Raw genomic sequence first — 27,998 nt, 5'->3', positions numbered from 1 at the left:
ATGATTACACACACAACTACACACAACCAGTGACCAGCATGTGATTACACACACAACTACACACAACCAGTGACCAGCACATGATTACACACACAACTACACACCATCAGTGACCAGCACATGATTACACACACAACTACACACAACCAGTGACCAGCATGTGATTACACACACAACTACACACCATCAGTGACCAGCACATGATTACACACACAACTACACACAACCAGTGACCAGCATATGATCACACACAACTACACACAACCAGTGACCCGCTTGTGATCATACACACACATACACGCCATCAGTGAACTGCACATGATCACAGACACAACTACACACCATCAGTGACCAGCACATGATTACACACACAACTACACACAACCAGTGACCAGCATGTGATTACACACACAACTACACACCATCAGTGACCAGCACATGATTACACACACAACTACACACAACCAGTGACCAGCATATGATCACACACAACTACACACAACCAGTGACCCGCTTGTGATCATACACACACATACACGCCATCAGTGAACTGCACATGATCACAGACACAACTACACACCATCAGTGAACCGCACATGATCTCACACACAACTACACACAACCAGTGACCAGCACATGATCTCACACACAACTACACACAACCAGTGACCCGCATGTGATCACACACACATACACGCCATCAGTGAACCGCACATGATCACACACACAACTACACACCATCAGTGACCAGCACATGATCACACACACAACTACACACCATCAGTGACCAGCCCATGATCACACACACAACTACACACCATCAGTGAACCGCAAATGATCTCACACACAACTACACACAACCAGTGACCAGCACATGATCACACACAACTACACACCATCTGTGACCCGCACATGATCACACACAAGTACACACAACCAGTGACCCGCACATGATCACAGACACAACTACACACCATCAGTGACCAGCACATGATCACACACACATACACGCCATCAGTGAACCGCACATGATCACACACACAACTACACACCATCAGTGACCAGCACATGATCACACACACAACTACACACCATCAGTGACCAGCACATGATCACACACACAACTACACACCATCAGTGAACCGCAAATGATCTCACACACAACTACACACAACCAGTGACCAGCACATGATCACACACAACTACACACCATCTGTGACCCGCACATGATCACACACAAGTACACACAACCAGTGACCCGCACATGATCACACACAACTACACACCATCAATGACCAGCACATGATCACACACAAATACACACCATCAGTGACCAGCACATGATCACACACAACTACACACATCCAGTGAACCTTACATGATCACACACACAACTACACACAACCAGTGAACCGCACATGATCACACACAACTACACACAACCAGTGAACCTTACATGATCACACACAACTACACACAATTAGTGAACCTTACATTATCACACACAACTACACACCATCAGTGACCAGCACATGATCACACACAACTACACACATCCAGTGAACCTTACATGATCACACACACAACTACACACAACCAGTGAACCTTACATTATCACACACAACTACACACCATCAGTGACCAGCACATGATCACACACAACTACACACATCCAGTGAAACGCAAATGATCACACACAACTACACACAACCAGTGAACCGCACATGATCACACACACAACTACACACCATCAGTGACCAGCACATGATCAAGCATGCATAAACACATACTGCAGAAATACACACTGACAAACCACATAATACTGTACTGTAGTCCCGTTTGAACAAAGTACTTCAGCAGCAATAAACACAAGATTATGCTTGACTTCTGTCGGGGCTACGAACCAAAGGCCCCTAGGTTGTTATCACATTTGTTGGTATAAAGTTACAGGACAGTGATGAGGGAATGGTAACGCGATCCAGAGAGTCATGAGGAGACTGGTCAGTGATGGATGATAGGGAGAAACTGCCAAACTAGACTGAACCTCTCTGCAGACTCTGCTTACTGCGTCCCTGGAGGAGATTATCTCAAGAAACTGTTGGTGGGAACAGGAAAGCCGTGTGTAATTGGTCATTATCATGTCTACCAAACTGTTAAGAGCCAAACACTTCTTGGCAGTAGCACCACTGAGAGTGAGTTGGGCCTTCCCTAAAGAGGATGACCAAAAAGTAATGTAAGGGAAGTCTTAACAGAGTGTGAAGTTGTTCTTGGTGAGTCGACAGCAACCTGAACTGTGCAGAGCGTCTGCAACCTTCAGAACAAGCTGTGTTGTCCGACATGCGGTCTAGTCCTCTGAGTCTTCAGACGCAGCGCAGAGCAGCGAGAGATCAGGAGGTCCTACTTTGTGGAAGAACTTTCACGTGTTTCGTGTGAATTCTTTAATGCCTTTTACAGATCAGAGAACACAAAAGTAATTACACAAAATCAAGTAAATAAAGATCAGCCGATTCACTGAAAATGTAGAAAAAGTCCCTTCTTCGGTCGATCAATGACATAAAAATACTTTTTAGAGTCACAATTTAGTCCTCAGGGTCCAGACTGAGTTCCAAAAGTTTCACTCAGTTTATATTTTCAAAGGTTTTCAGTTGGTTATTCCTGGTCCCAGGAGCACCAGTCTGACCGCCAACCATCACGCGTTAGCCAGCAAGGTCAGGTTGGCTAACGCTGCCGCCCCATGTAAATCTTTGTACCGTCAGTCACGGACAAGAGACACGTACGCCAAGATCTCGTCATGACCACAAACTGGATTTCCTCTGCTTAACAGAAACCTAGCTACAACTTTACCCGTCTCATTACCTTCACGGTAGTGAGATGATTTGTTTATGTGTTCAAATCCTGCGGGATAGATGAGGTCTCACGATGATTCACCGCCAAGAGTTGAAGTCCTGCCTGTGTCTGTGCCATCGACTGTTTCAGAGAACTGGACTGAGCGATTACGAGGTCACCCGTAGAAAATGGACGATTTACTTCTAGTTCCAACCAAATTACGCCAATATACTGGCCATTTTTCCACAATACGGACGCCACCATTTGGACCCAGACGAGATTAGTAAGCAGTGATTGACCCAAGTCGGTCAGAGTCTACGTTTCTATGGCAACTATTGTCGCCCATCTGGAGTGAGCCTGTTGGAAGTCCACACCCCTCCCACTGAAAGCGGGTTCTGAAGAATCTGTCAATCTAACATTTCCAACATTTGAGGTGGGGGCCAGAGGGCAACCCATGTCATCATGACAATTTACTTTTTTTTATTTTTACTTTCTTACTATTCGTGTTCTCGATTGTGAAGGTCAGGCTTGTATACTCTGTTTTTATTTATTTATTATGTAATCGCTTTATGCTCCTTTTTCATCATGTATTTGAGGTGTGAATGATGAAGGATGTTAAACAGTTTGGAGCTCTGTGGCACAGAACAAATGTCCTGTTTGAGGACAATAAAGTTTACCTTTACCTGCTTTTAATGAGGCATCTGGTTGGTCATTTCGTTACCACCCACCGTCAGACCTCACCTTCATCCACCGCCAAGGAACAGAGTCATGGTGTCATCCTGGACAGCCCCTCCTCTTTCCTACATCAATCACGTCACCCGGACCGCATCTTACCCCCCCTCAGTCTGCCCCATCTTAGTCAGCAGGTTCAGCAGCTCGGATCATCACCAGAACCCCCGTCTCCCACCACATCACGCCGATACTCCAGCAGCTGCACTGGCTCCTGGTCCAATCCAGAATCCACTTCAAAATCCTTCTCTATACTTCTAAAGCCATCCACAACCTCTTTATTTGTGTTTTAGCTGGCTTTAAATTGTACGGCGTCCTCGAGGGCCCTGAAGGGCGCTTTGACATCAAATATATTGTCATTAGTCATTATTATTATTATCATCATTAGTAACTTTATTATTTTCTAAGTCAAGCACCACTTTCCTCACTGCAAAGAGGAGAAATCGGTTATTGTTGAACAAATCCCTGGCTGAGCGTCTGAGGGGGGGTTTAGACTCCACACATGCGACTGTCCGTCATGTCTGTCTGCCACAAGGGGGGGGGGGTTGCAGCTGCTGCATGTAGACCCCCCATCACAGACAGAGTTTATGTCTCTGTAATTGTCTCTTTTTAATCAGGAATGTTCATTTTCATTATTGCATCATTCGGTAGATTTTTATGGAAAGGAGTTCAGCTAAAAACCAACTTCTCTGTTTTTCACTGCAAGTCTTCCGGTTCTCTTGGTCCAGTCTGATCTTCCAGCAAGTTGAAAGGTCAAACCCCAGCAGTAAAAACCAGAAGCATTAATTGAACCAGAGAACAGCAGACAAGCTCTGTTTCTCAGAAATTGGGAGTTTTGACTACTATGAGTTTCCATTGGAACAAAGAAAAAGTACATTTTCTGCATACCTGGTACTTCGTACTCTACTCTATACCTCCCGTACTTTTAGAGTGTATTTAAACTGGACACATTTAGTTCTCTTAAAGTGGACTAGAGTTTGTTTCCCCTGATAATCCAGAACAAGTTTTAGTCTGAATCCACCCAAACGGACCCTGATCCAGGACCGGGACCCGCTTTCTGACCCGTCTTTGGAGGTGGTCGTGGTTCATTTCCAGTCGGACTGAACTTCAGTTCGCTCTGAGTTTCCTCAGTCTGAATACAGACCAGACGCAGGGTTCAGGACTCTGTCCGGACCGAACGATTTTCCAGTCTGAAAAGACTTAAACAGCAGCCCTCGTGTTTCTGAAAGGCAACATGAAAACAGGCCTTGTTACGCTGAAATGTGTCCTAAATCTAAAAGAAAGCATTCATAAGTTGGTTTTGTATTTTTAGCACAGCAACAGAGTCAATGTCCTCATTGACAAAAACATTGTTTTCAACTGTAAGTGAATGGGTCTGAACGTCTTTGATCGTGATTGGCTGTGAAGAGACCTGGCTCAGAGAGAGGACGGATTGCTGAGTGACATGTGGAGTGTCACCAAAAGGTAGATCTTCCTTATTGAAGATGCGCCAAAGCTTCACTTAAACATAACTCATGAACTAAAGATGACAAAATAAAAGCTCAAACACGTCATCAGAGGAAGTGCAGACCCCACAGAGATTCACAGAAACTAATGAAAAAAAGCAAAATCACCTGATTTGTTGAACTTAACTGTTTTGTGACTTTTGGGGGGAAATCACAATTAAGCTGTAAACATGACTAAAAACAACAAAACTGAGGAACAGCATCAATCCTCACAGCTTTAACTCCTGGACCCTGATGCTGCAAAGCATTGTGGGATAAAGGTTTGATTCTGTACATGTGTGCAAATTAAAATGTGTGCGTTTGCTTGTGTTATGGAAATCACACATAAACTGTTGGTGTCAGAACTAAAGTAGATTTTTTATCCTAATGCATAAAACCAAACTGTTGCTCATATTTCGTTTTGTTTTTTTTATGTTGCAGCTGTTTGCACCCAGCCAGGCCTCGGCGGGCCGCGTCGTTCACATCTGCAATCTTCCTGAGGGAAGCTGTACAGAGAATGATGTCATCAACCTGGGCCTGCCCTTCGGCAAAGTCACCAACTACATTCTGATGAGATCCACACATCAGGTGCTCCTTTCTAAATGTGTCGCAGGCTTTGGGCTTTGAGTTGGGTTTTAGGACGTGTGGTTTCCTGGAGCTGGTGTTGATCAGCATTCTCTCTGGAGGAAATGACACGTTGGGATGGATCCTTTCTGCAGGACAGTCGGTCAATCACACACAGAGTGGTTCATTCTTGTGTTTCCTCCTCAGGCGTTTCTGGAGATGGCTTATGATGAAGCAGCTCAAGCAATGGTTCAATACTACCAGCTGACTCCAGCCATGATCAACAACCAGAAGCTCCTCATACGGATGTCCAAACGGTACAAGGAGCTCCAGCTTAAGGTAGCGTTGGAGAGCGTGCTGAGCTGAACGCTTCTAACGGCTTGTTCTCACGCTTTAACGTGTTTTATTCTGGGCAGAAACCAGGTAAAGATGTTCTGACGGTCATCAAGGACATCACCTCACAAAGAGAAAGGGAGGAGATGCAGGAACTAGAGCAGTAAGGCGTCTACTTTTGGCTCTGTTTTGGGAATTTGGGGGATTTTGGATGATTTGGAAGAGTACTACTGTATTAAGTAAAAACAGTTTGTTTTTTTTAATATTTTGTGCTCATTTTTTAAGAAATACAAATCAAAGGACTCCAAACAGGCTGGGCTCTGACCTCATCTGCTCACGAAAACTAAAGGATGAGCTGCAATTAAAGGTGAAGATGCCACAAAGAATCGGTGTCGTGGACATGTTCCCATTTGCTTATGTGCTCGTTCTTCCTGCTTTATCCACAAACATTACAGAGCAAAACGTTGGGAAGTTTTAAATACTGACCCGCAGGAACTGTGGATTTGTGGCGATGCAGAAAACGAGCTGCAGTCAGTTTTCCAGCAGCGAGGTTTGTCTTGATGTTGATGTGAAGCTGCAGATTGTCAGGTGGGCTGTGCAGACGTCTGCATGTTTGTTGATGAGGACTGAATTGAGTCTTTTAAAGAAAAGTTGGATCAAAGACGCACAGAGCTCTGGGTCACCACCCAGACAGACAACAGCCAAAGGTGTTCCCGGTGGGGGCTTCAAGTCTGGAAGGACAGAAGTCCTTTATGGACCGTAACACCTTATGTGGTCGTCTTTACATTTTGTATATTTTAGGTGGCGAGATGCCCTCTCCCCCTTCTGCTGCCAAAAATTAATGTACGGCTTTGACTTTCAGTGGAAAAATACTGTAGTAGGTTTTGGAGACCCCACCTCCCCCGACTGGTTTCAACTCCACATGTTCCTTAGAATGCATGAATCCATGTGTTGAAAACAAAGTATAAAAATATGAGAAAACTTTAAAGTATAAAACCTTTTATTTCAGAAATTATACAAAGCCTTCTTTGAGCATAAAAGCCCCTCAAGAGGCAGGCAGGGACAAACAGAAAGAATACTTTAAAAAACATCACAAGAACTCCTTTTTGCTAAAAGCGTGTTTGAGTTTTGCAGTTCTACATGCGTCCTTATGATAATCCTCCTAAGTCCTAATGAAAAATTCTCTCAAAAAACAAAACAATACACTGACCAACAAAAAATTATATGGAAAACCATGAAATTAAGGGTCACCAACCCTGTGCCCCCCCGAGCACCCCTTGTGGCGCCCGCAGGGAATGCTCCAAAAATAGCACTGCTCATATAGTAAATCTATATAATGTGGCGATCTGGGGGTTAGCCCCGCCTTCAGCTGTTAAGACTCATGGGAAGTGGGGAATCTCAGGAGTGTTCAATCGCTCACCATAAGTGAGGGAGCTGTGAGCAGAAGTGAGGTTAATGCTGATTGGCTGGTGGTGGGTGTGTTCAAAATGAACAGACAGATAAGACTGTCAATTAACTTATGTGAGCGACGTTTTCAACAAACCGGAGTTGTGCTTTGCATGGGGCACGGGTAGCAGATTCTGACATGTCCAGTGGGGCCGCTATTAAGTAAGAGGATAGTGAACTATCCTCTTACTTACGTTTGGTTTGGGTGTTGATGGTACCCTTGAGAGTGACCCTGCTAGATTAGTTCCGGCTCTCGGAGAAGACGCCACGCAGGCATAGAGCAGCTGCAGTTCTCAACTCTATTTACCGCATAAAAGCGTAAATATTGAGAAAAGCATGCCGAGAAGATACCCAGTGTCTGACGAATATGAGGACTTGAGGAAGACACTTGATTTTGTGCTGGAAGAAATCAAAGCTATAAAGATTGTTCACGGACAAATTCTGGATGCTATCAGAGAGGTGAAGCAGGTCCGGGCTCTGCAGGAGCAGTGCTTCAACAGGATGGATATAATCGAGAAACGAATGGATGACCGAGAGCAGATCTCCAGATCTAACGACGTGATAATCACCGGATTGAAAATCAAACCCTGGTCATACGCGCATGCAGTGACCGCCGGGAACGGTGAGGAATCCGACGAGCAGGAGACGAGCTCTGTGGAAAAACAAGTGGAGGACTTCCTTAAGTCCAATGGAATTTCTCTGGACACCAACAATGTGGAGATCTGCAGACCGCTTCCCAGGAGAAGAGACACCGACAAACCAGCAATCCTCTTAAAGTTTGTCAATCGGAAACACAAAGCAGCTTTATTGAAGCAAGGAAGAAATCTGAGGGGAACCAACGTTTTCATGAATGAAAACCTCACGAAAAGGAATGCCGACATCGCCAGAAGAGCACGTTACTTGAAAAAGCAGGGGGAAATTCAAGGAACCTGGGTAAAAGACTGTAAAATTTATGCCAAACTCTGTGGCTCCCCTGAGCAGTCCAAGGTTGTTCTTATCAGGAGCCTGCAAGATTTGGAAAAATATTTACCCACTACAGTCTAAACAAGGGATATGTGAAGATGCTGGTCTTATGAGATGAAGAGACAAACTCTACTATCCATGGCTTCTAAAAAAAACAACACTTTTTCTACAACAATCACCCGCAACCACAACTCTCAGAGAGATCTGAATGGTGAGCAAACCGACCTTCAAATATTCAGTGATAATGACAACAACCTTCAAGACATCGACCCTGATCAATTCTTTTCCACTGTTAATATGGACTGCAAATATTACAGCATAGATGACTTTAAAAACTCTGTTAACCCAGAAGAAAAACTGTCAATCATTCACTTTAACAATAGAAGCATGTATACCAACTTTGAAGACATCAAGGACTATTTACAGAACATCGGGCATTCCTTTGATATCATAACCATATCTGAGACTTGGTTCAGCCGCGACAAAGACGCTGACTTTGAATTGGAAAACTATGAACTTAACTATGTGAACAGAGTAAACAAAAAAGGTGGAGGAGTCGCAATATATGTGGAAAAAAATATGAAGTTTACGGTAATTGATAAATTGTCTGTCGCAGTGGATGGAATACTGGAATGTCTTACAATTGAAATATGTAACAATTCAGGGAAAAATGTCATGATAAGCTGTGTTTATAGGTCGCCAGGGTCAAGCTTAGAAGTGTTCAGTGACTGGATGGAAAAGATGTTTACCTCTCTAAATAACAAAATATTATACATCTGTGGAGACTTCAATATCGATCTGATAAACCCCAGCAAACATAAAGCAACCGACGACTTTATCAGCAGAATGTATGGAATGAGTTTATATCCAACCATAACAAGACCCAGCAGAATCACTACTCAAAGTGCTACTCTTATTGATAATATTTTTACAAATAATATAGAATGCACTCATATGAGTGGACTAATGATATGTGACATAACTGATCATTTACCAGTTTTTGCACTATTTGACATCAATGTGAAGACAAAGAAAATCATAAAAGAACCAGTCTACAAAAGGTTCAGAAATGAAAAAACCATGAATGCTCTAAATAATGACTTATCCAGACAAAACTGGAACTCTGTGTACAGAGAGAAAGAAGTCGATATTGCTTATAAATGTTTTTTTAGAAATATTTAGCTCACTTTACAATAAGAACTGTCCAATTTATAAATTCAAGAACAAATATGCCAAATGCCCTTGGTTAACCAGCGGTCTACAAAATGCTTGTAAAAAGAAAAATAACCTGTATAAAAACAGAGGACAAGAGAAACTGAACAAAGTCGTATAAAAATAAACTAACTGAAATAACACGTTACAGTAAAAAAGTGTACTTCAATAATCTACTGAATGAAAATAAATACAACGTAAAGCGAGTTTGGGAAATATTAAATAACATCATTAAAATTGGGACAAAAAAGCGAACTTATCCAGATTACTTTACAGATGAGAAGGGTCAAAGCTATGACATCAATGAAGCAGCAAACGGTCTCAATAACTACTTTGTAAACGTGGGTCCAGAGTTGGCAGCGGAAATTCCAAAATGCAAAACTAGCAAAGACAATAACCCACCCATCGACAGGATCCCACACTCAATCTTTCTCTCTGATGTGAACGAAAATGAACTGATATCAATTGTGAATAATTTCAAAAGTAAAAACTCAAATGATTGTGAGGATATAGATATGAAGGTGGTGAAAAAAGTCATTCATAGTGTAGCTAAGCCTCTAACATACATATATAACTTATCATTACAAACTGGGAGATTCCCAAACCAAATGAAAATAGCCAAAGTGATTCCCATCTATAAGAGTGGAGACAAACACCAATTTACAAACTATAGACCTGTTTCTCTTCTTCCACAATTCTCAAAAATTTTAGAAAAAATATTCAATGATAAATTAGCTTTATTTATTGAAAAATATAACATTATAAATGAAAACCAATATGGTTTTAGAGGAAATAGATCAACCTCATTGGCTATCATTGATGCTGTGGAGGAAATCACAAATGCTCTGGACAAAAAGAAAAATGCAGCTGGAATTTTCATTGACTTAAAAAAAGTATTTGACACTCAATCATGACATCCTACTTGACAAACTGGAAGTGTATGGGATAAGAGGACTAGCGCTAACTTGGGTCAAAAGCTATTTAACGGGAAGAAAACAATATGTCAAGATTGATGAATATATATCAGAAACCAAAGAGATAAGTTGTGGTGTCCCACAAGGATCAATTCTGGGCCCGCTGTTATTCAATATTTACATAAATGATATATTCAATGTTTCAAAGCCTATGAAACTCATATTATTTGCTGATGACACAAACATATTCTATTCTACAGACAATCAAAGGGAACTTATAAAGGTGGTGAACACAGAGTTAGACAAAATAAAATTATGGATGGATTACAACAAATTATCTTTGAACCTAAATAAAACCAAAGTGATGTTTTTTGGAAACTACAACACAAATAAAGAGCCCTCAATTGTAATAAATAATGTTTTAATTGAACGTGTTACAGAAATCAAATTCTTAGGGGTTTTTATCGATGACAAACTAAATTGGAAGCCTCACATCAGACACATACAAACTAAAGTCTCAAAAAGTATTTCAATCGTAAATAAATCTAAACATATATTAGGATACAACAGTAGATATTTATTGTACTGCTCCTTAATATTACCATATTTCACCTACTGTATAGAACTTTGGGGGAATAATTACAAGAGCTCACTACATCCTCTCTGTCTACTTCAAAAACGAGCCGTCAGAATTGTACATAAAGCCGGATATCTTGATCATACAAACAATCTATTTTATCGATCTAGACTTTTAAAACTGCATGACCTTGTTGATTTTTACACTGCGCAACTTTTATACAGAGCCAGTGGGAAATCGTTACCATCCAACATCCAAAAACAGTTCTTAGAAAATGAAGGAGGCTACAGACTGAGGGGATGTAGGAACTTCAAGATCAAATTGATAAGAACCACAAAAAAAAGTTTCTGTGTGTCGGTGTGTGGCACTAAACTTTGGAACGGGTTAAGTAATGAGCTCAAACAATGTTCAAATATTCAAATATTCAAGAAAATGTATAAAGAAACTCTTATTTCAGGATATGAAGATAAGAGGATTAGAGGATCAACAGGTGTTTGAATAATTCCAAATGCATGTGTGAACTTGATTGTGGTGAAATAATCAAAGCTCTTTTAATTACAACCAATGAGTGTTACATTGTAATGTGCAATAATGATTACTGAAATGTTTAAATTACAATCAATAAGCTATTGATTTTATTTACTTGATCTGCAATGTGTAGCAATAATTTCTGGTTTAATCTTATCATGTGTTCTAATGATAATCAATTATTATTACATATCGGTACAGTTACTGTTTACTGAAATCATGAATGAATGTTTTCTGAAGATCATCAATCATTTCTAGGCACTGGATTTTGTTTCTTGAAGAGAATCTATCTGATCAGAACCGGATTTAAAACTCTGTAAAACTATCAAATGAATGAACTCAGTAGGGGTGGGGTTATATAAGCTTGCTTCTTCCCACTCCTTTTCAAGCAATATATCAAACTCTACTTATACTTCAGTTAATGATCACTGTATTTAATTAAGCAAATGTGATTTAAGTGACATTTTTGTTTTGTTTTCTGTCTTTTTAATCTATGCATTTCATCATTTCTGTAATGAGTTTGATAAATGTGTAAAAAAAAAATTTATTTCTTTGACTACAATGCTTGAAATAAATCAATAAATCAAATCAAATCAAATCAAACTAAGACTCAGGCGCAATGGTACATGCCTGGTTAGTAGGGGGTGGTGATTCAGTGCTTGCTATTAGTAATTGTGGCACTTTAGTTCTGCTATCGTGAAATATTTGGCAGAGTATGGAACGGCCTGAAACTTGCGAATCGGCGCTCCCGCCTTTGAGAAAGAGGCGTGTGTGTGTGTGTGTGTGTGTGTGTGTGTGTGTGTGTGTGTGTGTGTGTGAGGAGGAGAAGGGTGGGGGTAGTGGGTGCAGGTTGCGAGGTAAAACGGCGCACGGAGACTATTGTGCAACACCTGGATCATCGGGGGCTTAAATGACTCAGCTCATTCTAATGATGTATTTCTTTACTAATTATTGCAGATTATTATCCCAATTATTTTTAATACTTGTCTGTATGTTCCATATCCATTTATTTTTACGGTTGTTTAGTTGGTGATAGTAACGTCTAAATACAGACAGCAGGTAATGCAGGCTGGATAACAGCTACACTTTTTCAGACCATAAATAAACAATCGATCATTTGTTTATTAAAGTATTGAGGTTTTTGGAGGATTTTTACTGTTGGTGTTGCACAAAATTAGGAAAATGCCAAATATTTTTGGAGTAATCCCAGTGATGAGACCTAAACATGACTTTCACAATAACAGGTTTTTAAATAATCAAATCCCTCTGATACATTTCACAAAGACACACACAGGACTAGAGACACACACAGGACAAAAGACACACACAGGACAAAAGACACACACAGGACAAAAGACACACACAGGAACAGAGACACACAAAGGACAAAAGACACACACAGGAACAGAGACACACACAGGAACAGAGACACACACAGGACTAGAGACACACACAGGACAAAAGACACACACAGGACAAAAGACACACACAGGAACAGAGACACACAAAGGACTAGAGACACACACAGGACAAAAGACACACACAGGACAAAAGACACACACAGGAACAGAGACACACAAAGGACAAAAGACACACACAGGAACAGAGACACACACAGGACAAAAGACACACACAGGACAAAAGACACACACAGGACACGAGACACACAGGACCAAAGACACACAGGACCAGAGACACACACAGGACAAAAGACACACACAGGAACAGAGACACACAGGACCAAAGACACACACAGGACAAAAGACACACAGGACAAAAGACACACACAGGAACAGAGACACACAAAGGACAAAAGACACACACAGGAACAGAGACACACACAGGACAAAAGACACACACAGGACACGAGACACACAGGACCAAAGACACACAGGACCAGAGACACACAGGACAAAAGACACACACAGGACATGAGACACACAGGACCAAAGACACACACACACAGGACCAGAGACACACACAGGACCAGAGACGCACACAGAACCAGAGATGCACACAGGACCAAAGACACACACAGGACAAAAGACACACACAGGACCAAAGACACACAGGACCAGCGACGCACACAGGCACACACAGGACCAAAGACACACACAGGACCAAAGACACGCACACAGGACCAAAGACACACACACAGGACCAAAGACACACACAGGACCAAAGACACGCACACAGGACCAAAGACACGCACACAGGACCAAAGACACACACACAGGACCAAAGACACACACAGGACCAAAGACACGCACAGGACCAAAGACACACACAGGACCAAAGACACGCACAGGACCAAAGACACGCACACAGGACCAAAGACACACACAGGACCAAAGACGCACTCAGGACCAGAGACACACACACACACACACAGAGACACACACAGGACATGAGACACACACACAGGACCAGAGACACACACACACACACAGGACCAGAGACACACACACAGGACAAGAGACACACACACAGGACCAGAGACACACACACAGGACCAGAGACACACACAGGACCAGAGACACACACACAGGACCAGAGACACACACACAGGACCAGAGACACACACACACAGGACCAAAGACTCACACACACAGGACCAGAGACACACACACAGGACCACACACACACACAGGACCAGAGACACACACACAGGACCAGAGACACACACACAGGACAATAGACACACACACAGGACCAAAGACACACACACAGGACCAGAGACACACACAGGACCAGAGACACACACACAGGACCAGAGACACACACACAGGACCACACATACACACAGGACCAGAGACACACACACAGGACCAGAGACACACACACAGGACCAGAGACACACACACACAGGACCAAAGACTCACACACACAGGACCAGAGACACACACACAGGACCAAAGACACACACAGGACCAGAGACACACACACAGGACCAGAGACACACACACAGGACCAGAGACACACACACACACAGGACCAAAGACTCACACACACAGGACCAGAGACACACACACAGGATCAAAGACACACACAGGACCAGAGGCACACACACAGGACCAGAGACACACACACACAGGACCAGAGACACACACACACAGGACCAAAGACTCACACACACAGGACCAGAGACACACACACAGGACCAAAGACACACACAGGACCAGAGACACACACAGACAGGACCAGAGAGACACACACAGGACCAGAGACACACACACACAGGACCAAAGACTCACACACACAGGACCAGAGACACGCACACAGGACCAAAGACACACACAGGACCAGAGACACACACACAGGACCAGAGACACACACACACAGGACCAGAGACACACACACAGGACCAGAGACACACACACAGGACCAAAGACACACACAGGACCAGAGACACACACACAGGACCAGAGACACACACACACAGGACCAGAGACACACACACAGGACCACACACACACACAGGACCAGAGACACACACACAGGACCAGAGACACACACACAGGACAAGAGACACACACACAGGACCAGAGACACACACACAGGACCAGAGACACACACAGGACCAGAGACACACACACAGGACCACACACACACACATGACCAGAGACACACACACAGGACCAGAGACACACACACACAGGACCAAAGACTCACACACACAGGACCAGAGACACACACACAGGACCAAAGACACACACAGGACCAGAGACACACACACAGGACCAAAGACTCACACACACAGGACCAGAGACACGCACACAGGACCAAAGACTCACACACACAGGACCAGAGACACGCACACAGGACCAAAGACACACACAGGACCAGAGACACACACACAGGACCATAGACACACACACACAGGACCAGAGACACACACACACACAGGACCAGAGACACACACACAGGACAAGAGACACACACACAGGACCAAAGACTCACACAAGACCAAAGATGCACAAAGGACCAGAGACACACACACAGGACCAAAGACACACACAGGACCAGAGACACACACACAGGACCAAAGACTCACACACACAGGACCAGAGACACGCACACAGGACCAAAGACACACACAGGACCAGAGACACACACACAGGACCAGAGACACACACACACAGAACATCACACACCAAGCAGAAATGAACATATTGCTAAAAATGATGTCAGGAGTTCAGCTCTAAAAAAAATGGCAAAAGAGCAAAGAAAACAGAATAATTTAATATATCATTTCTAATTATTAATATTTACTGGCTTTGTTTGTTCATCTTTGCATAATTTTGACAGAATATATTTATTATTCTGGATTAACATTCCTGTCTGTTTTTATTCATATTTATGTTTAAAAAGTTAGAGTTAAGTTAAAGTTTTAAAGGTTTAAAAGTGAGGTGCAGTGAGGTTGATGGCTGGTGAGGCACTGACTCCTCTGGATTCACATTTACAATCAAAGAACTAAATATTTCCCCATTTATACAACAGCAGGAAACAGCTTATAAAATACCCACAAGAACATGTTTGTTCTTGTGGGTTAAAAATGTTTGAGAACATTTCTTTTATAGACATGGATAGAACACTCTTCCTGAATATAAATTATTCATATGTACTGTAAACAAATTAAAGTACACAGTTGTGTTCAGCACACATTTGACCATCAGTAATTATTTCTGGTATTTTTCCAACTTCTAATTCTGGAGCTTTAATCAGTGTTGTCAAATGCTGTCTGTGAAAATGATCATAAAAATAAAATAAATTATTTTACTTACATCTTTATCCACTTACTCCCATGTTATTTTTAAAAAACAAATATTGAAAAACATGTTTTACTTTTTGAGTCCATGTGTTGATCCTTCTCCACAAAGATCTCTATGATTTGTTGGAAAGTCTTCCTTATTTTCCTTTATTTTATGAGTTTCTCCCTCTCTCAGACGACCTTAGTCTGTTTCTGCGGCACCAGCATAACTATAAAGCAGCTGTCAGCTCACGTCTGCCCCCTGCTGGTGAGGCCTGCCTCACCTACAGCCTTTTCTGCGGGCCTGTAGCTGAGTTTTCAGCTCACGTGTCTGTTAACATTGAGCCCAAACAGACAGGAGGCACAGCGCTTCAGAGCCTCACCTGGAGTTTCCACTCCGTCTGTGATCACACAACACTCAAATTCGGCGATTTCAACCTCAGAAACTGTGGAAAACGTGTTGAGTTGACTGAAAATGTATATTTAACACAGATCAGTGGAAAATAGTATTTACTTAATTTACCTTTTTCTATTTTATCAGGATTATGCCAGGTGAGGCTGTGACTCACTTGCCTCATCTGACCTCACGTCACTGAGCTTTAGTGTGTTCAATAAATGTTTATCTTGTTCGGCCCGCAACCTAAAGTGAGCTTGACCCCCCCTGTAATACGAGTCTAGAAAAGTCATGCATTTTTTTTTTTGTAAAATGAGCAAATAAAAATAGGGCACACAAAAGGATGTCATCAAATTGTATTTGGGCTCACAAACGGGACCTGTTTTTAGTGGCACCCTTCATACCACTTAGTGCCCATGAAATAGCCCTCAGTCTCAAAAAGGTTGGTGACCCCCGATTTAATCCTTCGCCAACGTTTCACTCAGTGATGTTTGTGGATAAAGTCATTAGGCAGAAGTAAACCGGCGTGACGAGCACATAAACTAAAGGGATCATGCCTGTCACATGTTGTGGCTTTTCTTCTTAGATTTCATGAGCTCAGAGCCCACCATGTTTGGAGTTTCTCGCTTTTGTAGTTCATAAAAAGAAAAAAATCTGAACAAAGATCCCCGTTAGGTTTGTTTTTTATTGAACAGAATCCGTAGGATGAGGAGGTTCAGATGTCACATCGCATGTTGGCCTTTCCTCCACAGCTTCATGCTGGAGAGGCCGCGCTCTCGCAGCCCCATCAACCACAGTCCCCCCTCCCACAGCCCCAGCTTTGCATCATGCGGCTCTGCTCACAGCCCCCCAGCAGCACTGTGCAGGGGTCCGGAGAGGAATGGGCTCGGCCCCCACCGGAGCTCTTGGGTTTGGCCGTCCCACGTGAGGAGGAGCGAGGAGGAGAGGGATCGGGAGGATCCCTGGAGAAACGGAGGCAGCGTGGATGACGATCTACCGAACGGACGAGCTGCCGCCCGGCGGAACACCTACCAGAAACACTCAGACTTTGGAGACGGAATGAGGGACAACAGAGAGCGGCCCCCCCGGGGCAGCCCGCAGGGCTTTAGCTCCTACAGGAGCCTGGAGGATCATTTCTACTCTGAGCAAATGTACAAGTCAGAGAAGTGTCTCAGGCCTTCATACCCCCGGCATGACATGAAGACAAAGAGGAGGGACGGAGGCGATTACCACGTCCGCTACAGACATCCGGACTTTAACTTGGCTGAGGAGCCACCATGCAGACCTGCAGAAGGTTCACCAGGGAGGAGGAGTAAGAGGTCCAGCAGGAGGCAGGAATCTGCAGAGAAGCACGAGAAAGAAACAGAAAACAATGTAAGTGACGTTCTCACAGCACAAAAGTCGGTCCTGCTCGGAATGAAATCAGTGTTTTTTCAGGAGTCCGGGTCAAAAGAAAAATCCATTTCACCACAAGAGAACACTAAAACAAAAGAGGAAGATGGAGACGCTGTGAGTTTGGTTTCCTGAAACACACTCAGACTGACTCGGACCGGAACATCTCTAACGCTTTTCTTTCTCCAACCTCATAGAAGAAACACCAGGAAAGTGGCGAAGACACCGATGAAGAGTGCTGGTTTCCAACCAACATGGAAGAGCTGGTCACTGTGGACGAAGTAGGCGGAGAAGATGACTCCATCATTGAGCCGGACCTCCCTGAGGTGGAGGGTTTTGCATCCTGCCCCAAAGAGACCGGAGTGGAGGCGTCAGTGGAGAAGCCTCCAGCACCGCCTTCCTTAGAGCCGCAGGAGATTCTGACCCAAAAACCGGAGCAGGAAAACTCCGGTGAGGAAACAGGAGTCCAAACAGAAGCCTGTGTGAGTAACAAAGAAGGTGATGAAGCAACCGCATCCAGCCCTGAAGAACAGAAAGCAGAGCCAGAAGGTTCTGGGCCGCCGGTCACACACTTCCCCAGGGAGGACCTCAAGGCTGCAGTGGAGGAGATGTGCTTAGACGACCATACAGAGCCGCCCACTGAGCCGCAAGAGGACACCATGGAAAACCCCGTCTGCTCACCAGAGGACAGCCAAAACCAAGAAGAACAGGCCGCAGAACTAATCCATAACAAAGATCCATCAACAGAAGAAAGTCCTCAAAAAGGTACTTCTTACCAAGAACTCAAGGTTTTACAGAAACACTGACAAACCTGACGCCCCTTAGTCCCAGCTGTCCTTACGGGTGGGTCCGGCTGTCTGCGGGGGAAAATGCTAAAAGCAGGTGACCCGCACAAAACATGACGGTGGTGGACCTCTGATTAAATCCCTATAAGAAATGTTCATGCACATTTCTTCTACTTCCATGCGGCGGCGACAGGTCGCAGAGGACACTTCTACAACACGTAAGGGGGACGTTGGTGAGACGCAGGCCGGTCGCACAGATTTGTCTTTTTTTAGCCCCCCCAAATTCTGCAGCCTGTAGGAGTCTGTTAGAGCTGTTCACGTGAAACGTGCACGCTCCTCGCTGCAGCCTGACTGTTAAAAATGAGGAAATGAGCCAATCAGAGTGTAGTTTGTGTGGGCGTGGTCACCCCATGTGTACAGCATTTGTGGTATGGCGTCCTGCATCACCTGCACGTCATAAGTATTATCCTTACCAATACTTCCCACACACACGACAATGGTACCATCCATTTTCATGACGCCCCTTGAGGTGGCCGTATGAGCCTGAAGGAGACTGGAAGACACACCTAAGCTTCCCTTAAGATGCATCCTCCACGGCCCTCCATGGACCCTGACAACCCAAAAACCGGGTCAATGAACCCCCCATGTGCGGGCATGTGACTAAGACATAAGCTAAGGGTTTCAGAATTTGACGGTTCTCCATCCTGTTCTCATCTCGTAGAAATGGAGGTCCCTGCTTCCTCTGCAGCCCAGGACAAAGCTGTCAGCGAGCACAGCATTCCTCTGGGTAAGCAGACAAAAACCATCCAGAAACACGAAGACAACACAAAGGCAAAGGACTGTTTCTGTGCTAGTGGGGACCAAACAACAGGGACTGGATTAAGCCTCCAGATGGTGACAAACTGAATTTATTCTATTTAAGGAAAGTTCTGGTTTGAGAAGCATTGAAGATGCATGTGTGAAGGGCTGAACAGGGTTAACACGTTAAACATGATGCCAGATCCAGGCACTTTCAGACTAAGGAGCGACCTTTCAGAGGCTTCTGTGGGCAGCTTGTGAGCTGCACCCTGGAGGGTGGTGTTATTGGGATTAGCGGTGATGAGATGTGCCACCACACGGCTTTAGAGAGGCCTCACTGCAGAATGACAACAAAGACCACAGGAGCAGAAGACGGGCCAAGGTTTCAGTACCACCTCTAAGTCATGAATGTCTCTGGGAATGAATCCAGCCCCCCACAAAGCCAGACTTCCTCATATTACATGACAGTTTGGTCATTGATGCTATAATGAAACTGTGTTTTGGGTGTTTTTAACATGTTCTTGCTGCATTTTTCTGATATGTAACAAAAATGAAGCTCAAAACCCCATATCTGAGTATTTCGTGATTCAAGAGCATGTAAAAAAATGCCGTTTGAACAAGCCTGCAGCACGGACGTGCGTGCTAAAATCGGCAGGCCACAAGCTTTCTGCTCCGCCCCTTTCTGCTCATCCACCTGCAGACCAGTAGATCCATGAATATCTTTGTTTTCCTGGTCTGAGTTGGAGTCTGGATCAGAAATGGACGGCTGGATAGCTCTCATATTGCTATGTTGGGGTGGCCTTGGTGCAGAAGTAGAGCGGTCGACCTCTGATCGGAAAATCACAGGTTTGGTTCCCACCTTGCCCGTTCATGCTTGGAACCAAACCTTGGGCAAGTCACTGAACCTGAAGTTGCCTCTGGTGGTTATAGGTTGGCGCCAGTGTTCAGCAGTGTGTGAATATGTGTGTGCGTGACGGCCAAATGAGACTGTGAAGCGCTTTGAGCCTTTAAGGAAGGTGGGAAAGCGCTAAATAAGCAGCACATTTACCGTTTTTCTGCATCACTCATGTTGTCGGCTGTGATTGGTCCTTTTTATCTTATAGGAACATAAAACTACAGTACCTCAATCCACATGGTATTTTCCCAGATGGATTATTGGTTTATCTCATTTTGAAGCCATTTTTAATGGAATGGTTCATTTGTTAACAACTTGCCTCTGACCGATCAATTTGGTTGGATCAGGAATAAAAATCAATTGATCAATTGATTGATTAATTGTTTTACCCCTGCTGTAAACTAGTGGGAGAGAGTGTAATCAAAGGGATGATGGGAAGTCAGGTTTACTCCATGCCAACAGTCCCGCCCTCCACTCAGAGGGGAATCACTCATGAACTCCTGCCGCTCTGCAGAAACTATGTCCTAAAAACAACACAGGTTCTGGGATTTTGGCTAAAAACTGCATCAAGATTAAAAGACGACTCAGAAAAGTTAGGAAATGGGTCAATGGATGACCGTTGTGGGGGATTCAAGCTTTGTTCACAGCTCACACAAGCCTTCTGTGCATTTGCAGTGGTGCAGGATTCTTTTTGCTTGGATCATGTGACCTCAGCCTGAAACGTGATTCTTCTCCTCACTGTCAACAGGAGTGGAGTTTATCGTGCCGAGTTCTGGCTTCTACTGCAAACTCTGTGAACTGTTCTACACCAGCGAGAGCGCGGCCAAGACCACGCACTGTCGCAGCACCGTGCACTACAAGAACCTGCAGGTGTGCTGCACACTGCCACGCACGCCTGTTCCTCTGGAGACACACATGCACACACACACTCCGGTATTCAGATCAAACCTAGAGAATGGGAACACCAACCCTCATAGATGTAAACTGAATGTTTGCAGATTTCTGATGTTCAACTTTCAACTTTGATTTCTTATCATGTAACAACAAAAAAGAGGTTTACTGGTTTGGGAGTTTTTCTTGCTTATTTTTTGTTGTTTTGTGAACTAAAGTCTTGTTTTTTACTGAAGATCAGCTGATATATTATTGTTATTTATCTATTTGCCTAAACTGTTAAAAGAACCAAAAAGAAAAGACATCAAGAACAGAATCCATCAGATTATTTTGCACAAGCATGTATCCATGCCTCCATGCATCAATGCCTCCATGCCTCCATCCATCCATGCATCCATGCCTCCATCCATCCATGCCTCCATGCATCCATGCCTCCATCCATCCATGCATCCATACCTCCATCCATCAATGCCTCCATGCCTCCATCCATCCATGCATCCATACCTCCATCCATCCATGCCTCCATTAATCCATGCCTCCATCCATCCCTGCCTCCATCCATCAATGCCTCCATGTATCCATCCATCCATGTCTCCATGTCTCCATCCATCAATGCCTCCATCCATCCATGTCTCCATGCCTCCATGCATCCATGCATTCTTGCATCCATGCATCCATGCCTCCATGTATCCATCCATCAATGCCTCCATGTATTAATGCATCCATCCATCCATGCCTCCATGCATCCATGCCTCCATCCATCCATGCATCCATACCTCCATCCATCAATGCCTCCATGTATCCATCCATCCATGCATCCATGTCTCCATGTCTCCATCCATCAATGCCTCCATCCATCCATGTATCCATGCCTCCATGCATCCATGTCTCCATGCCTCCATGCATCCATGCATTCTTGCATCCATGCATCAATGCCTCCATGTATTAATGCATCCATCCATCCATGCCTCCATGCATCCATGCCTCCATGCCTCCATGCCTCCATGTCTCCATGTCTCCATGCCTCCATCCATCCATGCATCCATACCTCCATCCATGCATCCATACCTCCATCCATCAATGCCTCCATGCCTCCATCCATCCATGCCTCCATCCATCCATGCCTCCATCCATCCATGCCTCCATGCATCAATGCCTCCATGTATCCATCCATCCATGTCTCCATCCATCCATGCCTCCATCCATCCATGCCTCCATGCATCCATGCCTCCATCCATCCCTGCCTGCATCCATCAATGCCTCCATGTATCCATCCATCCATGTCTCCATGTCTCCATCCATCAATGCCTCCATCCATCCATGTATCCATGCCTCCATGCATCCATGTCTCCATGCCTCCATGTATCCATCCATATATGCCTCCATGTATTAATGCATCCATCCATCCATGCCTCCATGCATCCATACCTCCATCCATCAATGCCTCCATGCCTCCATCCATCCATGCCTCCATGCATCCATGCCTCCATCCATCCATGCATCCATACCTCCATCCATCAATGCCTCCATGTATCCATCCATCCATGCCTCCATGCATCCATGCATCCATGCCTCCATGCCTCCATGCATCCATGCATCCATGCATCCATGCCTCCATGCATTCTTGCATCCATGCATCCATGCCTCCATGCATTCTTGCATCCATGCATCCATACTTCCATCCATCAATGCCTCCATGCCTCCATCCATCCATGCCTCCATCCATCCATGCCTCCATCCATCCATGCCTCCATGCATCCATGCCTCCATCCATCCCTGCCTCCATCCATTAATGCCTCCATGTATTAATGCATCCATCCATCCATGCCTCCATGCATCCATGCCTCCATGCCTCCATGTCTCCATGCCTCCATGCATCCATGCATTCTTGCATCCATGCATCCATGCCTCCATGTATCCATCCATCAATGCCTCCATGTATCCATCCATCAATGCCTCCATGTATCCATCCATCAATGCCTCCATGTATTAATGCATCCATCCATCCATGCCTCCATGCATCCATGCCTCCATGTCTCCATGCCTCCATGCATCCATGCATTCTTGCATCCATGCATCCATGCCTCCATGTATCCATCCATCAATGCCTCCATGTATCCATGTATCCATCCATCAATGCCTCCATGTATCCATCCATCAATGCCTCCATGTATTAATGCATCCATCCATCCATGCCTCCATGCATCCATGCCTCCATGTCTCCATGTCTCCATGCCTCCATGCATTCTTGCATCCATGCATCCATGCCTCCATGTATCCATCCATCCATGCCTCCATGTATCCATCCATCCATGCATCCATCCATCCATTCCTCCATGTATCCATCCATCAATGCCTCCAGGCCTCCTTGCATCCATGCATCCTTGCATCCATGTATCCATGCCTCCATGCATCCTTGCATCCATGTCTCCATGGTTACATGCATCCATGTATCCATCCATCCATGCCTCCATCCATCCATGCCTCCATCCATCAATGCCTCCATGTATCCATCCATCAATGCCTCCATGTATCCATGCATCCATCCATCCATGCCTCCATCCATCCATGCCTCCATGCATCCATGGCTCCATGTCTCCATGCCTCCATGCATTCTTGCATCCATGCATCCATGCCTCCATGTATCCATCCATCCATGCCTCCATGTATCCATCCATCCATGCATCCATCCATCCATTCCTCCATGTATCCATCCATCAATGCCTCCAGGCCTCCTTGCATCCATGCATCCTTGCATCCATGTATCCATGCCTCCATGCATCCTTGCATCTATGTCTCCATGGTTACATGCATCCATGTATCCATCCATCCATGCCTCCATCCATCCATGCCTCCATCCATCCATGCCTCCATCCATCCATGCCTCCATCCATCAATGCCTCCATGTATCCATGCATCCATGCCTCCATCCATCCATGCCTCCATGCATCCATGCCTCCATGTATCCATCCATCAATGCCTCCATGTATCCATGCATCCATTCCTCCATCCATCCATGCCTCCATCCATCCATGCCTCCATGTATCCATCCATCAATGCCTCCATGTATCCATGCATCCATGCCTCCATCCATCCATGCCTCCATGCATCCATGCCTCCATGCATCCATCCATCAATGCCTCCATGTATCCATGCATCCATCCATCCATGCCTCCATCCATCCATGCCTCCATGCATCCATGCCTCCATCCATCCATGCCTCCATGCATCCATCCATCAATGCCTCCATGTATCCATGCATCCATCCATCCATGCCTCCATCCATCCATGCCTCCATGCATCCATGCCTCCATCCACCTATGCCTCCATCCATCAATGCCTCCATGTATCCATGTCTCCATGCCTCCATGCATCCATGCCTCCATGTCTCCATGTCTCCATGCCTCCATGTATGCATCCATCCATGCCTCCATGCATCCATCCATCCATGTCTCCATGCATCCATCCATCCATGCCTCCATGCATCCATCCTTCCATCCATCAATGCCTCCATGTATCCATGCATCCATTCCTCCATGTATCCATGCCTCCATCCATCCATGCCTCCATGTATCCATGCATCCATTCCTCCATGTATCCATCCATCCATGCCTCCATGTATCCATCCATCAATGCCTCCATGTATCCATGCATCCATTCCTCCATGTATCCATCCATCCATGCCTCCATGTATCCATGCCTCCATGCATCCTTGCATCCATGTCTCCATGGTTACATGCATCCATGCCTCCATGTATCCATGCCTCCATGCATCCTTGCATCCATGTCTCCATGGTTACATGCATCCATGTATCCATGCATCCTTGCATCCATGCATGCATGCATGCCTTCATGCATCCAAAGCAGCCTTTACAAGAGCGTTCAGTTTGGGCTCCTGGCTTCAGGCCAGCTTGGACGTCTGTCTTTCCCAGCAGAAGGAGGCAGGAGCTTTGTTTACTGTATGTTTGGTGGATCACATTTCAGGAGTAAAGTCTTTCTTTTTCCACACCTGTGCTGCCTATCACTGAGGTAAGACTGTGGCTTCTGACGTTTAAATGAGTCTGTCTTGCTGAAGGAAAAGGCCGTTTGTTTTCTGCAGCAGCTTAACAAATGTTCCTGTGCAGCTGCCAAGGCTGAAGACTCCAGAACTCTGTGAAAATGTCACAAATGAACTTTAAAATCCTTGAAATGAGCTTTTATTAAATGGAAGATGTTCTCAAATGGGGTCCGTTTGCTTTGCCTCCTCTGAGTGGCTGGGTTTTAGTGATGTCACATCTGGTTGTCCAGATGTTTTCCGTCTCAGGGTTTCAGAGAGCTTTGGTTGTCTGCTGGAATCATAGAAGAACCTGTGGTTCCATGAAGCTCCTGTGTTAAAGATCTTTTTCTACTTTGATGTCAGACGTTCTTAAACGTTTTAAGGGTTTGTGTTCATATAGATTCTTTCTCCTGTTTTTTTTTTTCAGAAATACTTGTCCCAGCTGGCAGAGGACAGTCTGTCGAGCGTCCTGAACTAGTCCCCCGCTGGCGAGGGCTTAACCTTTCACCTCTGGGACAGCAAACAGCGGGGGACAGCCTCATACTGGTGTCCAGTTTGTGCAGACCCGGGGAGAGCTGTGGCGACAGAAGACAGAAGCTTGAATGGGTTGTCATGATGACGTTTGTGTACGATTCTGCTGTAAGTTGTGCGGTTGTGTACATAGATTACATGAAGTGAATGAACAGCATTTCTTCAAATCGTTTTCTTTACTGTGTGAAAGTCTTTCATAGAGAAGCTTAGCCGGTTTGTTGGGTTCAAATGTGAAGCCTAAAGGAAAAACAAGACTATTATCAGTAACCATTGAATTCAGGCCCATCAGAGACAACGACCTACACAAACAGAAGATGCTGGCAGCATTTGTTGGTATCTGTTCTGTACCCAGTTTGTGTCTTAATTCTAAATGAAGTAGAATACCAATGTGGTTTGAGTTCTTGAAGTGTGTTTTTGTTCAGCTTGTATTTGGGGCAGAATGAGCTCCTGGGGGGCCGCAGGTTTTCCTCTCTAAGGAAAACGAGGCACATTCTCAGGTCAGCGGGGCTTTTCAGGTGATTTCTGTGCATTTTTTCTGTCTGTTACGGGACTCGTCTGCAGGTTTCTACTGTTTTTTCTTCTTCTTCTCCCTGATTGTATTTGTATCGAGTTAAACCCTTTCATTATTTAAAGTTAACTATGAAATAAAGAAGTAAGAAGATGTTTTGTTGATGAAACAGTCAAAGACTCACCGTCACATAATACCTCAAAATGCTGAACTTGGACCACGTGTGAATCAACACAGGGTCTCATGTTTCGGTGGCCAGACTCTGTTTTTCCACACTGTGAATGATGATACTGTGAAAACAACAACCGTCTTGTTCATTAGAAACACGGTCAAAAGAATTTTGATGCAAACAGAAATAAAACAACAAATCTAAAGTGAATCTCAGAATCTGTCTCTGGTTATGTGTTGGGAAGGTTCTGGAATGGGTCTGTGGTGGAAGAGCGCCCCCTGGTGTGGAGGGAGAAGCTTTAGCTGCAGCATGTGGGCCTCTACTATCAAATCATGTTTACAGTTGGACTGAATAATGATAACAAGAATTATAATAATAGAAATGTCATTACATTTCTGGAAATATGTGATTTTTGTCCAGATGTCCGGCAGGAAGAGTTTCTTCATGTCAAACATCAATGCCATTCTGTCTGATACGCGTTTTGCTGTCCTGGATTATTCTGGTTTCTTCCTCAAACCTCTGCAGGTTTGGATTCCTTACAGTCGGAAAAGATTTGTGGACGTCTCAAAAGTTTGCAGGCCAACGGTGCACTAAACGCTCGTCTCATCAAACTCACAAATGCATCTTTAGTGGAATCCTCTTTGTGCTGCGTCTGTTTATTTAGTCCAAGATAACCATGTTTATTTAGACATCATTCATTTAGAGACCACACAGCAATACTCTGATCAGAAAATGAAGACTCAAACTTATTTTATCTCATTTCTCAAAGGTTTGTTGTTGCTTTTGTTGACAGGTCAGTCTTCATCTGCAGGAGCCATGATGCAGGCCTGCAGATGTCGTCCTCAATAGTAGGAGTGAGGATGTTCTAGAGCTGCTTTCAGATACTAAAGGAAATGACTGTAGTTCCATGTTGACTGAAATCCACCTCAAACATTACTTCTCTTTGTGTTTTTTGTATCAGCTTCATTATATAAGATATCTGAACCGTTTGTTATTTTATTGGCTTCCACGCAGAAATCCTCAAACAGGTTTAGTCTGCAAAAGTGCAGTGAAAATGCAGAATTACATCAAATTAGATCTCAGAGGTCATTTGACATCTGCAGGCTCCTTTGAAGGTACAGGTCTTAAACTATTTTGTTTTTCTAAAGCTAATTTTAAAATTTTAACGTTTTTTTTTTTAATCTTTGTTGGTGTTTGTCACTCATAGTTGTAACTTAACAGAGTAGATAAAGTTGTCTTTATTCTGATAATGACCCCGCCGTCGTTGGTGTTA

The 27,998-nt window shown here is 44.4% G+C and overlaps 1 protein-coding gene across 2 annotated transcripts in view; it reads left to right on the top strand.

The window, feature by feature from the left end:
• The window catches only part of rbm20 (RNA binding motif protein 20), a 75,893-nt gene extending 48,958 nt beyond the window's left edge, over window positions 1–26,935 (top strand). For both annotated transcript variants that reach the window (XM_078946847.1, XM_078946804.1), the window contains 9 exons: window positions 5,481–5,627; window positions 5,811–5,942; window positions 6,020–6,099; window positions 17,473–18,094; window positions 18,158–18,229; window positions 18,310–18,877; window positions 19,619–19,684; window positions 21,339–21,460; window positions 25,945–26,935. In XM_078946847.1, coding sequence (XP_078802973.1) covers window positions 5,481–5,627; window positions 5,811–5,942; window positions 6,020–6,099; window positions 17,473–18,094; window positions 18,158–18,229; window positions 18,310–18,877; window positions 19,619–19,684; window positions 21,339–21,460; window positions 25,945–25,995 — 1,860 coding nt within the window. In that variant the 3' untranslated portion in view covers window positions 25,996–26,935. The remainder of the gene's footprint in view (window positions 1–5,480; window positions 5,628–5,810; window positions 5,943–6,019; window positions 6,100–17,472; window positions 18,095–18,157; window positions 18,230–18,309; window positions 18,878–19,618; window positions 19,685–21,338; window positions 21,461–25,944) is intronic.
• Window positions 26,936–27,998: the final 1,063 nt, after the last annotated feature.

The sequence above is a fragment of the Oryzias latipes genome, chromosome 1 (genome assembly GCF_053564925.1).
Source record: "Oryzias latipes strain Hd-rR chromosome 1, Olatipes_Hd-rR_3.1".
Classification (NCBI taxonomy): Eukaryota; Metazoa; Chordata; class Actinopteri; order Beloniformes; family Adrianichthyidae; genus Oryzias; species Oryzias latipes.
Note: the sequence above shows the minus strand (reverse complement) of the source record. Positions and strands in the feature narration are given on the sequence as shown.